Here is a 12,496-nt window from a genome sequence, read left to right as displayed (position 1 = left end):
CATCAAATATATTACTTTTTTGTGACTTGTTCGTGGACAATCTTTCTGTGCGCATGCATGTTGTCAACGTGCAAGTGACTTGCCAGCACCAAGTGCCTTTGCAAACTTTATTGGTCCTCCACTCTTTAGCACCATACATGGTGGCCTATTTTTGTCGTTATCTCTATCTCACGCTCATTTCATGCCACCAATCTTCAAGTCTCTTGTACTTATCTCCACAATCAAACGTACTAGCAATTTGTTACTCTTGAACACTGAACTTACTTTGCTATCAATTTCGTTTGGGATTGGAATGTCCCCTGCATGTTAACCCGGCATGTCTGTGCCTGTGCTCTGAGTACCCAACTGCAGGTGAAACTGATGTCTTGACTTTTTGTTTGGTCCTATCGTCATGCTAATGTATTGTTTGCAGAGACCTATGCCTGTTTCAGTTAATGCAATGTCCACAACAGGTCTGTGCTTTCCCTTGCAATGGGCAGTGGACTACTGTCACTTCCCTGGATGCATTACATCAAGCTTTGGTGGCAGGGTGGTGCGTTTTGTGAATATTTAGTGTGACCAGACCGTCCGTCTATATCAGTGAGAGTGCGGTCTTCTGGCCCCTCTCAGGTAAAGTTGTGCTGTTCGTTGAAACCCAAGTTTGTGCTGTAAGGGTATAGCACAGTTATAGTTCTAGTAGTAGGACTGTGTGTGTGTGTGTGGTGTGGGGTGGTTAGTCTGTGAAACCCAGGCTCACTTCCCGTATGTGGTTCAATGTATAACTGTTGACAGGGTTGAATGCTGCAAAACCGGTTTTGAAACCGGTCCTAGGATGCTTGTTTCCAGTCCAGGGAGGACCTGGCTTGGCAGTTCGGGCTGGACTGTTCCCATGAGGCACAGGGTCAAGACTGATTTGCATATGGCTGGGTTCAAACTGGAATGGTATGGTGAGCAAAAAAACGATGGATTTAGGCCCAGGGCTCTGTACTGGCGTGAATGTATGACATTGTTCTGCATTCTGTCCATCAACTGTTGTTTTTACAAAGGTTAAGCAGGATTATTAGGGATGGTAATTTATTTTTATTTATTTTTTGATTTAGGTGCATCGTGGATTACAGGGCCTACAGGTGTTTCTGTGCTGCAATTAGGCCTGAAGCCAGACCTGTACTCTTGTAGAAGAATATTCTTGTTGATGCATTGGGGAGTGACTGCTTTCTCTATGACATTTCCTATAAAAAAAATAAGTGTGTGACAGGGCGTAGGTTAGCAAACTTATTTGAGCCCAGTGTAGGATTTTTTGAGGGCGGTGGGGAAGGTTCCTTAGTTGACTGAGAAGTTGACGTTGCTTTGGAGTGGTGTTTTGGGATCTTGTAGAAATTTGCCAATGGATGCTGGTTCGTAGGTGGCAGCTTTCAGTGAGTTTATGATGATGTGAGTTCAGAGAGAGAGAGAGTGTCGAAGGCTCTCTACTTATAGGTGGTGCGGTGGGAGAAAGGATATATTTCAATTCTGTAATCCTTAAACAGATTAATTAATGAAGTGATAGTCTGCAGGAAATTACATTTTATGTCGATTTCACTGTTCAGGCATAGGCAGATGAAGTATACATGTGTGAGAAAGTGCCATCTTTCTTGCATGGTATGCCCCCACTTTTTGCTGAATGTACTTTGACTGAGTGTGCCATGGGCTCCTGCCAATCAGGTGCCCGGGGCCTATGTTCCTTCCCTAAAAACTATGCTGAAACCTACAACCCAATTGGCAAACACTGGCCACATGTCAGCCCCTGGTAAATGGTACCCTGGGTACCCAGGGCCTTGTGACCAAGAAAGGCCCCTAAGGGCTGCAGCACTTATTATGCCACCCTTAGAGGCCCTGTACCCTGACACAAACACACTGCCCTTGCAGGCTGTGTCTGGGTATAGAACAAAACAGAGAGTCGATATGGCACACATCCCTGTGTGCCAAGCCTACAACATACACTGCCCTGACATACACCAGCCACCCCTCTAGCTGGGTGCCCTATGCCAGTAGTGTGGGTACAGGAGCATGAGCCCTGTGCCCCTACAGTACCCAGGTCCATTCCTGGGCCCTGTAAGTGCAGTGCTGCCATTTAAGAGTATATGGTGCTGGGAGATCGTCAAGACGAACTCCACAGCACCATGATGGCTCCACTGAAGTTTGGTATCAAACTTCTCTGCACATTAAACCCGCACTGATGTCCGTGCAGGATTTAATGTACAATGCACGACAGAGGGCATCTTGGAGATGCCCCCTGAACCTAACCTACAATCCACGTCTGGTCTGAGGGGCTGCCTAGGCTGCCACACCGCAGACATGTTTCTGGACCCCTGGGTAGAGAGCCATCCGCTCTCCTGTGCCTGCAACAATGCATATCCTGGGCGAGGTGCTAGGTCTCCTCCCACCAGGATGGGCAGGGGAAGCTTCAAAGGCATGCCGCCTTTGTGAGCTTCTCCAGGCCACTTGCTGTACCCAGCAACTGGCCCCTACCGGTTCTAAACCCCGTCTCTGGTGGGAAGACTGGCCGGAAACCAAGGAAGGACGGGGTGTGCCAGCCTCTGCCAACCCCACCCCTCAGGTGGGGGAGGCAAGGTGAAGCACATCCCCGGGCTCTTGCCATCTTGAAGATGGAGAGCCCTACCCAATCAGGACTAGGCCACTGCCCCCCTCCCACAGGAGAGTGGCAGGATAGGGGGTGTACCCACCTCAGGGCAGGGACCCAGTGGTCCCTGCCCTTTATCTACCTGTAACGCCCCTAAATTTAGTATTTAGGGGCACCCTGAACCAACAAAGAAGATCAAGAAGAAAGAAGACCTGCCGTGCAGCTGCTAAGAAGAGGAAGACACCAACTGCTTTGGCCCCAGCCCTACCGGCCAGTCGACCCTCGAACCTGCTCCTGCTAAATCCTGCTCACCCCGGAGGACCTGGCTACCTTGTGACTCTGAGCACCTGGGACTCTCACGAGCAGCGGCTCTGCTCAAAGCAAGTATCTAGCCCCTGGCAACAGCCAGGAACCGCGAACCCTGCACACTCTACACCCGCCAAGCCTGGCCTGTGCTGGAGTGGACAAGGACCCCGAGGACGTCCCCCTGGCGACTGTGACCCCGAATCCGGCACCCAAGGAACCATCTCGATGCTCTTGACGATGCCTGCAGGCTCAGAACCAGGGATCCCCCCCCCCTCCCCCCAACCGCGATCAACAGAGGGTAAGATTTCCAAACAACAAAAGGCACCCCGGCGCCCTGCGGCCCCCTGTGCCCGACTCCTGGGTACCTACCTATCCTCCAATTACCCAACTTACCTCTGTGTGGTGGTCACACCTGAAGAATCTTCGTCCCGAGCTTGCAGCCTTCGTTCATCCTTGAGCTTTTCCATTGTAATCCATTGAGTGCCGAAGGCTCAAAAGCACCCTGCACCCAGCCGCCCGAGTGGTCCTGGCAGTGTAACTTCTACTCCTACCTACTTCCCCATTTGCCCTGAGCAAGTGACCAGGAGCCCAGCTCCCACAGCCGCGGGCCTGCTAGTCAGCCGCCACCAACCAAGGGCCCCCTGCCTCCCACAGGATAACATTGGGCCTAACTCACTCTGCACCCGGCTGTCCCTGTGCTGCTGAGGGTGTAACAACTGTACTTACCTGACCCTGGGAGACCCCTGAGTCTATGCTCAGAACCTTAACTCTGCCAGTCGAGTACTTACCCAAAAGCCGATAACTCACTTTTCTTCCATAGAGTAACATTGACTGGTTTCTCTTGAAATTTCTTCTAAGTGTGGAGTTTCTAAACTTTAAAATATTCACCTAAAATTAACCGAGTAACGAAAACGGAAATACTCACCTGCTATTAGGAGGGATCCCAGTGCTAGATCTTGGTGCCCAGCACTGACCCTGAAAAGTACTCGCAACCGTTCTTACTCAATTTTCTTCCATTGGAAACCATTGACTGTTTTTCTGTGAAATTTCTTCTAAGTGTCTTTTTGCAAACTACAAATATTCTTTAAAAATCGTACCAACTGTGAAAACGTAATTACTTACCTGTTTTAGATAGATGTCCCAGTACTGAGGCTAGGAGCCCAGCACTGGATTACAAAAGTAACAAGAACATACTTTACCCGTAACTTGAATTTTCTTCCATAGGAAACCATGACTGTTTTCTGTGAAATTTCTTCTGTCGATTTTGCAAACTTATAAATATTCTTTAAAAATCGCCTGTATAACTTAAACGCAGTTTCTCAACTGCTTACAGGTGGCACACTCGTGTTGGATCCAGGATCCAACACTGACCTAGAAAAAGTAACCATAACCCTACTTAGCTGCTAAGTGAATTTCCTCCCATAGGATAACATGGGTAATTTGATTAGAAAAAGTTTTTGTGTCCACTTTTAAAATACCAAAATATTGCTTAAAATTCACAGCAGTAACTAAAACGTATTTGCTCACTTATTTCCAAGAACTGTCCCAGGACTGAATCTAGGATCCAGTCCTGGAATTAGAAAAGTAATCCTGAAAGTTATCAATTGCATATAACTTAAAATTCCCATTGAGCTCAATGCATTATTGTGTTTGAAATTGTGTTGCCTATTGCAGCAAAGTGTACCTATTGCATTCAAAAGTCAATTGCCTATTGCAAAGTATTTAACTAAAGTATCTCATTCTGAGAAAGTATATTTTGATACCTATTGTTGGTTCTAAAATAAAACAACCATATATTTTTATACACAAACCATTGGCCTAGAGTTCAGTTCATGAGTGTGTGAGTGCTGACTGAGTGTGTACAACAAATGCTTTACACTGTCCTCTGATACTGCCTTACTGCTCGACCAAGCTACCACTTTGGAGAGTAAGGCTACATCTAACTTTAGCCTCTGCCAAACCTCGGGGGGCTGTGGACTCTGTACACACTGTACCTATTTGGGAACAGTATATACAGAGCCACTTTCCTACAACATGCCAATACAAGTGTACCTTAAACGGATTAGACAGCAGTTACACTTGAAGCAAGTGTTCTGTTCACATGACTAACTGTTGAGGATACATTTGACAGATTAAATAGTGTAGTTGGTACTGCACGTTGAAGCCAGTTTAAGATTATAAGCAGATTTTGTTGGCACAAAGAAGCTGGATGATTGGTGGTATGAATCATTGCGTGGCATGGCCTCATGCTGGCAGGCAAATTTTCATTTGTTGATCTCAAGAGCACTGATACCGTTCTAAGGCTCCAAGGTTGTAGTACAGCCTCGGGATATACCTTGCAGACTGTAACCAGCATAAGGCATCCTTTTCTCCATTCTTGTCCTGGGAGGTGGGTATCAGTCCCTCGTCTGTAGAGTAGCTTTATAACTCCATTTTACAAGACTGCAGCAGTACTTGACAATTGGAAGGGACACTTGTTTAAACGTACCATACCAATGATTCCATTTGCAGACACATTCTCCCTCTTTCTTCTAAGCATTCAAGACTGGGTCTCATTTGTCCGAAGCTGAAAATTAGGGCTCCGACATGGGTCTTTTTGGAAGTGGCGTTAATGTGCCTGTACCTTATGTGATGGAACATAAGAATCCAAGCACTTAATCTGAGATTTACTTCATCCTGGTTTGTATTGCTCTTAAATTATGATAAACATTTGCGGACATTTTACACATTTTACATTGTGATGTCTGTGGGATTGTTTCATCTAGACATTCCCTCTAAAGCCTGCAGCTATAAGTTTCTTTATATTAGTAATCCTGACAGGAATGTATGTGCAGGATTGTTCTGTTATTGGCATTTATGGTGCATAAACCTTAGTCCCTGTCAGTTACTTGACACAGAGTTAATGATTGAATAGGTAATTAATAACATGTGGGTATTTATTTAAAAGCAACATTTACATCACTAATGTGGGTTTACTTAGTGAAAAACTTCACAAATTTTGTAAGAACATTCTAAGCTACACAACGATTTTCCCAAGAAAACCTACTATTTGTGGATTGTTGACCAGTTCTGTTTTAGAATTTTGAGGTCAAGAATATTTTTATACTTTTCAAAAGAGTTAACTTTTTGTCCCTTGATGGGTTGGACTAGGCCGGCACTGTTTGCTGCACCTGTGGTGGGCTGTAATCGCTCTCTATCAGGCAGTGCCACTGCTTACAGGTGCCAATTCCCACCTAATGATGAGTCGCTCTAAAGTGGCTCATGATGTACGGTTTTCATCCAATTTGCATATGCTTAGCTAATGGAACCACCTTACTTTTCTTTTCTGTAGTCTCCCATGTTCGATGGCAAAGTGCCTCATTGGCATCACTACTCTTGTTTCTGGAAGCGTGCCCGTGTCGTATCCCCCACAGATATTGATGGTTTTCCGGAGCTGCGATGGGAGGATCAGGAAAAAATTAAGAAGGCGATTGAAACTGGTGGAGCTGGAGCAGGTATGAGCACCTCGTTGTATCATTCACAGTCAAAAAAATGGCAACATGGATCTGGTCCACTGCCGTATACTTTTAATTTCCAAGTGTAGCGATTCACATTATATTTGTCCTAGTTGATTACAAGTGAAAACTCGTTCAAGATGGTCTTGGTTAGGCCATGGATCATAATGTTTTTTTAATGGTACTGCATGTTAAAATATTCTAGCTATGACCTTTGTACTCTTAACATTTTGATATACTATTAGTGTAGTGCCACTAGCAGTAAAATGATTTAGTGGTATTATAATAAATAATCTGTTGTTAAATATTTAGCGGCAGCTTTGCTTAACCTTGCTATTGGTAAGAATAGTTTCCATTGCTTTCCATGCGCGGTGATTTGCATATTGATGTACACTGGAAGCAGGAAACCTCTGTGCTAATTGTTGCTTTGGAATTCTTTCGACTCAGTACTAAACTCAAAGCACTTGTTCTAGTTCTGCTACTCCTGTGTTGATGATCATCATAAGGGAATGGCTTGAAGTGGAGCTGAAGATGAAGCAAAATAGGATGGTCGCAATGCTGTGGGCGTGGGCCTTGCAGATGCCTTGTTACTTCCTTTCACTAACCCGGATATAACGCTTACCTGTCCCCCTTACCTCGACCGTGGAGATCCCTGGTGTGGTAGGTTGATGGATGCAGTGTACTAGATGCTACGCCTCTTCTAGTTGTAGATGATGTGCGTTTTGTTCTGCAGGAGTTTGCAACTATACAGCATAGCCTTCTGGGCCCCTTGTTGAGCCCAGGCACTATATGTGCATCCATGATAGTGTTCTCTCAACCCCCATCCCCTGCAGCTCTTCCCATGCTATGTCAATTCTTTGACACAAAAAACTAACAGTAACACTTTTTGTTGTATAAGTAATTGTAAAAACAAGCAATCTATCTTTGAACTTGAACAAAAAAAGTGTTACCCTGTCTGGTACCCCTGGTTCCTCACCCTGCCTGCCACTGTCTGCTTCTTGTTCTCATCATAATCCTCACATTTATATAGCAGCAATACCTGGAGGGTCTCATGTCAGGCAGCCTAGAAGAAAAATTAAGTGTTTTCCAGAATGTTTGGTCGTTTGATGTTAACCTCAGAGATCTGGTGATTAAGTTCCACGTTTCTGGTTCTTGGACTGAGAAGGCTGTTCCACCCTTATCTTTAAGTTTTCAATTGGAATTCACAGAATATTTTTCCCCATGGCTGCCAAGTACTCTCCTTGCAACATGATTGACACACAGCTGGACACCTAAAGGGGAAGGGCTATACCATTTACACATTTGAGCACCCACTTGGCTACTTGAAAAATAATCTTGTTCTGGGATGGCAGCCAGTGATCTTCAGGCCAGCTATATGTAATCTCTAGACTAGAGGTAAATCTGACTGCCAGATAGTGATCCCTCTGCAAGCAAACCCACATGCAGATAGTTGCAATAATCCAATCTAAAATGAATAGCTTCTCCTACCAACAAGTCTTTATGCGAGGAGAGAACGGGCAGCACTGATGCGAGTTTCCCCAGCAGGTGAAAAAAACGTCTGCATACAACTACTTCTGCATTCTTTTTCCCCTTACTCTGGGCTTTGATGTTTTGATCAAATGTGAGTAGAATGGGATGTAGGAGCAGACTGAAACTGCTCTTAGTCCCGAACATCATCATTTCTGTTTTAAAAGTATTCATTTGGCAATATCACTTATCCATTCTTGAAGCTTTTTTAAGGTGGTTTGTAGGTTGTCGCTTGGGAGGATATCTCTAGAAAGATTTATGTGGACCTAGGTGTCATCACCCTCACTTGAGAGTTGTTAATGTTTTGAAACTGTGGGGCTGCCAAGATGTTGGAAAGGACAGAAGAGATAGAGCTTCTTGAGAAAGAAGGGAGCCCTTGTGTGCATTGAGAAAGTAAAGAGCTGCGAGTTCCACCTCAAGATTTCAAAAAGGACATTGAAGGACAGATTAGGCAAAAAGCTAAGAGGGATTTATGATTATATGATGGTTAAAGAAGGAAGGAGAAAATGGAAGACTAAAACTATCAGCGAGCCACCTGTCGTGTCCGCCTCGATTCCTCTCCTCAGGATGGCGTTGATGCTCTATAGGGGTCCACCTCCCATCTGTCCCCAGTCCGGAATAGGTGTAACACACTCGGACTAAGGAGACAGGTGAGCGAGGGAAGGAAGGGTAGGAACGGCAGGGAGAGAGACCTGTGAAGACACAAACATACCATGAGACAACTGATACTCCCACCACCTCCCAACCTGGAACCCACTCTCTTTTCTTTCAGCCTCTTTACCTGCTACCGCCTCCCTCTATTCGTGCCCCCAGTTGTTGATACCGCCGGCATCCACTATCCAGTTAAGCGGCACTGGCGTGTGGCCTTGGGCGTAGTGTGTGATCGTTGTAGGAACACGTGGAAAATACAGTAGCAAGGTTTCTTGGAGCAAAGAGCAGCTCAATTCGGCTTGAGCTTAATGCCCCGGTTCCTCTGTAACGAGGTGCTACTGTTAACGAGGACCTTTTTCTTCCCACCAGACTGATGGTGTAGATAATACCGTAAGTACTCACGGTTTTGTAGCGCAGCTAGTGTGACTCGGCTGAGTCTGGAAACCTTTGGACAGAAGACCACAGGCGGGGGCGCTACCACTCAGAGCCCGGAACTCCTGGGGTCGAGGCGCGCCGATGCCGTAGTCCCGAGCCTGGAAATCCGTGGGCGGAAGAAGGTTGATTGCCGCGCTACCACTCTGTGCCCTGAAGGTTTGGGGCAGAGGAGCGCGAATGTTGTGCATCGGAGCCTTGAAATCCTTGGGCGGAGGAATGGTGGTTCTCGCGCTGCCACTCGAGGCTCTGACAGTTTAGAGCAGAGGAGCGCGGGTTCGGTAATCCGGTGCCCGGAAATCCTTGGGCGAACGGGAATCACCGGGATGAAGGAACAGCCGTCGGGGAACTGCAAGTTGCTGATAGCCAAAACAGGAAAATACCCGGGAATCTTCGGCAACGCCCTCTGGGCGTCCCGGCCTATATCCGCTCCTCTGAACGTGACGTCGAACACGTGGGGCGTGCTTTTCCGGGCATCATGGGGATTGTAGTTCGAGCAGAGCTCATGCGGGGGATCGGGAGCCCGTCGGACTGGTGATCAGCACATCACCGGTTCTGCATTCATGACACCACCTCCCTGGAAGCTTTTACCTCAGGATTTCCCTAAAGGAAGATCTGAGGAGAAAAAGAAGAAAAATGACAAAAGTACAGTAACCTATATAATTTCTAACATCATTCATAGTCACCGTCGAGGATGTGAACACCGAGAGCTTTGGCACCTACATGTTCTCCGTCGAAGGAAGAATCATCTCTGGGGAAACACCATCACAGGTTTGCCACCTCAGTGCCTAAGCACTGGAGGTTCAGAGCCTCAAGTTAACGGCAGCTCTCCCACCGTATCTTTGGAGGAGTGACTGTTATCCATCAAGAATAAGTGTCACTAGCTGTTCAGCAGTGTGAAAGTAACAGCTCAGCAGATTTGGTCTCTCCTCCGTTAAGTCCTGTATTTACATTATCCCAAATGTGAGGTTGCACAAGAGGCCTTTGCCTCAAAGGAGAGGCCACAGAAGCAGATCATTTGGGATTATTGACTGATGCTAACTCTATTAGCAAAACAGCCTCTATTGTGGTGTTACAGACGGCAGAATATTTGGTTTGAGGCATATGAGCTGCAGATCATATGCTTGTGCATAGATCGCCATCTGGTGTTGGGCTCGGATGTTTGCATTTTGTTTTTATCTTTGGAAGAAGTCTTTGTAGTCATGAGATAGGTGACTCCTCCCTAGGGTGATAGTGTGCATGGGCATCGACTCCATCTTCAGAATGTTTTTTTTCCACCATCGGGTTCGGATGTGACTTGCTGCGCTCCGGTTTAGTGTTGTCTTCAAACCCCCTTCGACGCGCAGTTCCTCACCACTCGACGGTATTGTCTCCATTGTGTTTCCCTTTCGATGCGTATCTTCAAAAAACTATATTAACCTCGAACTTCGACGCGGGCCGTTGGGCCTATCTGCGCCGACAATGCCAGTAGTCGATAGAAAGGACTCCTTTCAAAAAATGCCCGGGGTGTGGTGCTAAGTTCCCACACATGGACTTACACGAGGTTTGTAACCTCTGCCTCTCCCAGGAGCACGAAAACCAGAACTGCGAGGCCTGCTCATCTTTCAGGTCGAAGAAAACCATCCGTGACCGTCGGGCTCGATGTCACGAAATGTCCAGCGGAAGCAGCCCGGTTACGGCCATCTTCGAAGCAAATCCCGATGTCCATACAGAACAGGAAGCTGAAGGAGAGGTCTCAGTCTCCGAAGATGACGACTGCGACATCGAAGATGAGGTAGTCACCCCGGCTTAACGGTCCATGAGTACCGAGACCCCTCTCCAACCAATCCCAATCAAAAGGCTCTGGTAACACCTTCGCCCTCGGGCTCAGGTCGGCACCGACAGCACATTTCAGATGCCCTGCCCTTGGGCCCGGCTATGAAACCGAAAGACAAGCCTCCTGGCTCGGGCTCGAGCCAACCCCATTCCGGTGCTGACAAGTCACCTTCTGCACCGAAGCCCAAAACCAAACCTGTACCACACTCTTCTTCGTCTGCACCGAAAACAGCCTTGGCGCCAAGATATATATAAAACTTTCAAAATAAATAAAGCCTTTGGCGTTGATACAGTCAAAGGACAAACCTTTGGAGCCAAAACACATTTCGAAGACTTCAGAGCAGAAAAAGGTCTCGGAGCCAGAAGCTCCTACGCCCAAAGTTAGAGTCCAAGATCCCACAGGAAGCTTCGGACACCAAACCGAAAGAACATTCTGCCCCTTAATCTTCGGTGCCGAACAAGGACAGTGTTCCCAAACAACAGACTGTGACTGATCCTTCGGATCCGAAGCAAACGACTTTACACATTGACCCAGTAACCGGTCATCTTACCATTAAACCTCCTAAAAAGTGGAATCTGGATTATTCAGAAGACTCTGAAATACCCACTAAACGGAAGGAGATAGGCACTAACACTTCTCCACCTTCGTCTCCTCCTCTCCTCCTCCATCTGATTCAAACCTGCAAATTTCTCCAGCACTCTTTTCTTCAACATACTTTTTCACCTCAACCACAGGGTGATGAAGATGATGACATAAGCGGGGATGGGATCACAGATACAGATAGGGATGACGACACACATACAATCCCACAAGATACAGATCCATGGGATGACTATAATGCTGATCCAGATCAACACAATGACCCGTCCGGGTCTCTCTTTCTAGACCATCACCGCCTGACGATAACATTGGGTTTACTCTGATCCATTAGAAAAAGACTTCTTACTAGAAACATTTGCACCCTCACAAACAACTACACACACCCTGCCAATGCTAAAAGGCATGCTTAAACATTCACCAGAAGTGTTTAAAGACCCAGTCAGAGCCAGGATCCTCAACACCAGGGTGGACAAAAAATATAAGGCACCTCCCAATGACCCAATCTATATCAGAGGTCAAGTCCCTTTAGATTCTCTTGTAGTGTCTAATGCACACAAAAGAGTTAACTCACAAAGCACAGGTGACACCCCTTCTCCTGATAAGGAATCAAAGCTAATAGACCCATCTGGTAAACGTATCGTGTCGCAAAAGGCAAATCATTGGCGGATTGCCAATGCCCAAGTTTTGTTGGCTAGATACGACAGGGCTCACTATGATGAGCTTGAAAAGCTTATGTAACATCTCCCTGACCAATATAAAAACAAAGCTAACGACCTTATACAGGAGTTAATAACTAATACATCTATCAAATGCGCCCTCGACGCAGCTGATATCGCATCTCGTGCTATTAATACCAGTGTTTTATTACGCAGGTACACTTGGCTTCGAATCTCAGGATTCAAGCAAAAGGTGCAATCCACTATTCTTTTTTTTTTTTTTTTTTTTTTTTTTTTTTTTTTGAAACCGTTTATTGCAGGTTGTAAAAGTTACAGGTATGGGCCTACAACCACCCGGCCGGCCGCTAGAATGACAAAAGCATATTGCATACATACAGTAAAAGTCTCTCGGCAG

At 46.3% G+C, this 12,496-nt stretch overlaps 1 protein-coding gene across 1 annotated transcript in view; it reads left to right on the top strand.

The window, feature by feature from the left end:
- PARP1 (poly(ADP-ribose) polymerase 1) overlaps positions 1–12,496 on the top strand; it is a 331,612-nt gene that overhangs the window by 20,862 nt on the left and 298,254 nt on the right. The window contains exon 2 of the mRNA XM_085610418.1: positions 6,237–6,399. Within this exon, the coding sequence (XP_085466544.1) occupies positions 6,237–6,399 (163 nt within the window). The remainder of the gene's footprint in view (positions 1–6,236; positions 6,400–12,496) is intronic.

Source organism: Triturus cristatus, chromosome 6, assembly GCF_964204655.1.
Source record: "Triturus cristatus chromosome 6, aTriCri1.1, whole genome shotgun sequence".
NCBI lineage: Eukaryota > Metazoa > Chordata > Amphibia > Caudata > Salamandridae > Triturus > Triturus cristatus.
Note: the sequence above shows the minus strand (reverse complement) of the source record. Positions and strands in the feature narration are given on the sequence as shown.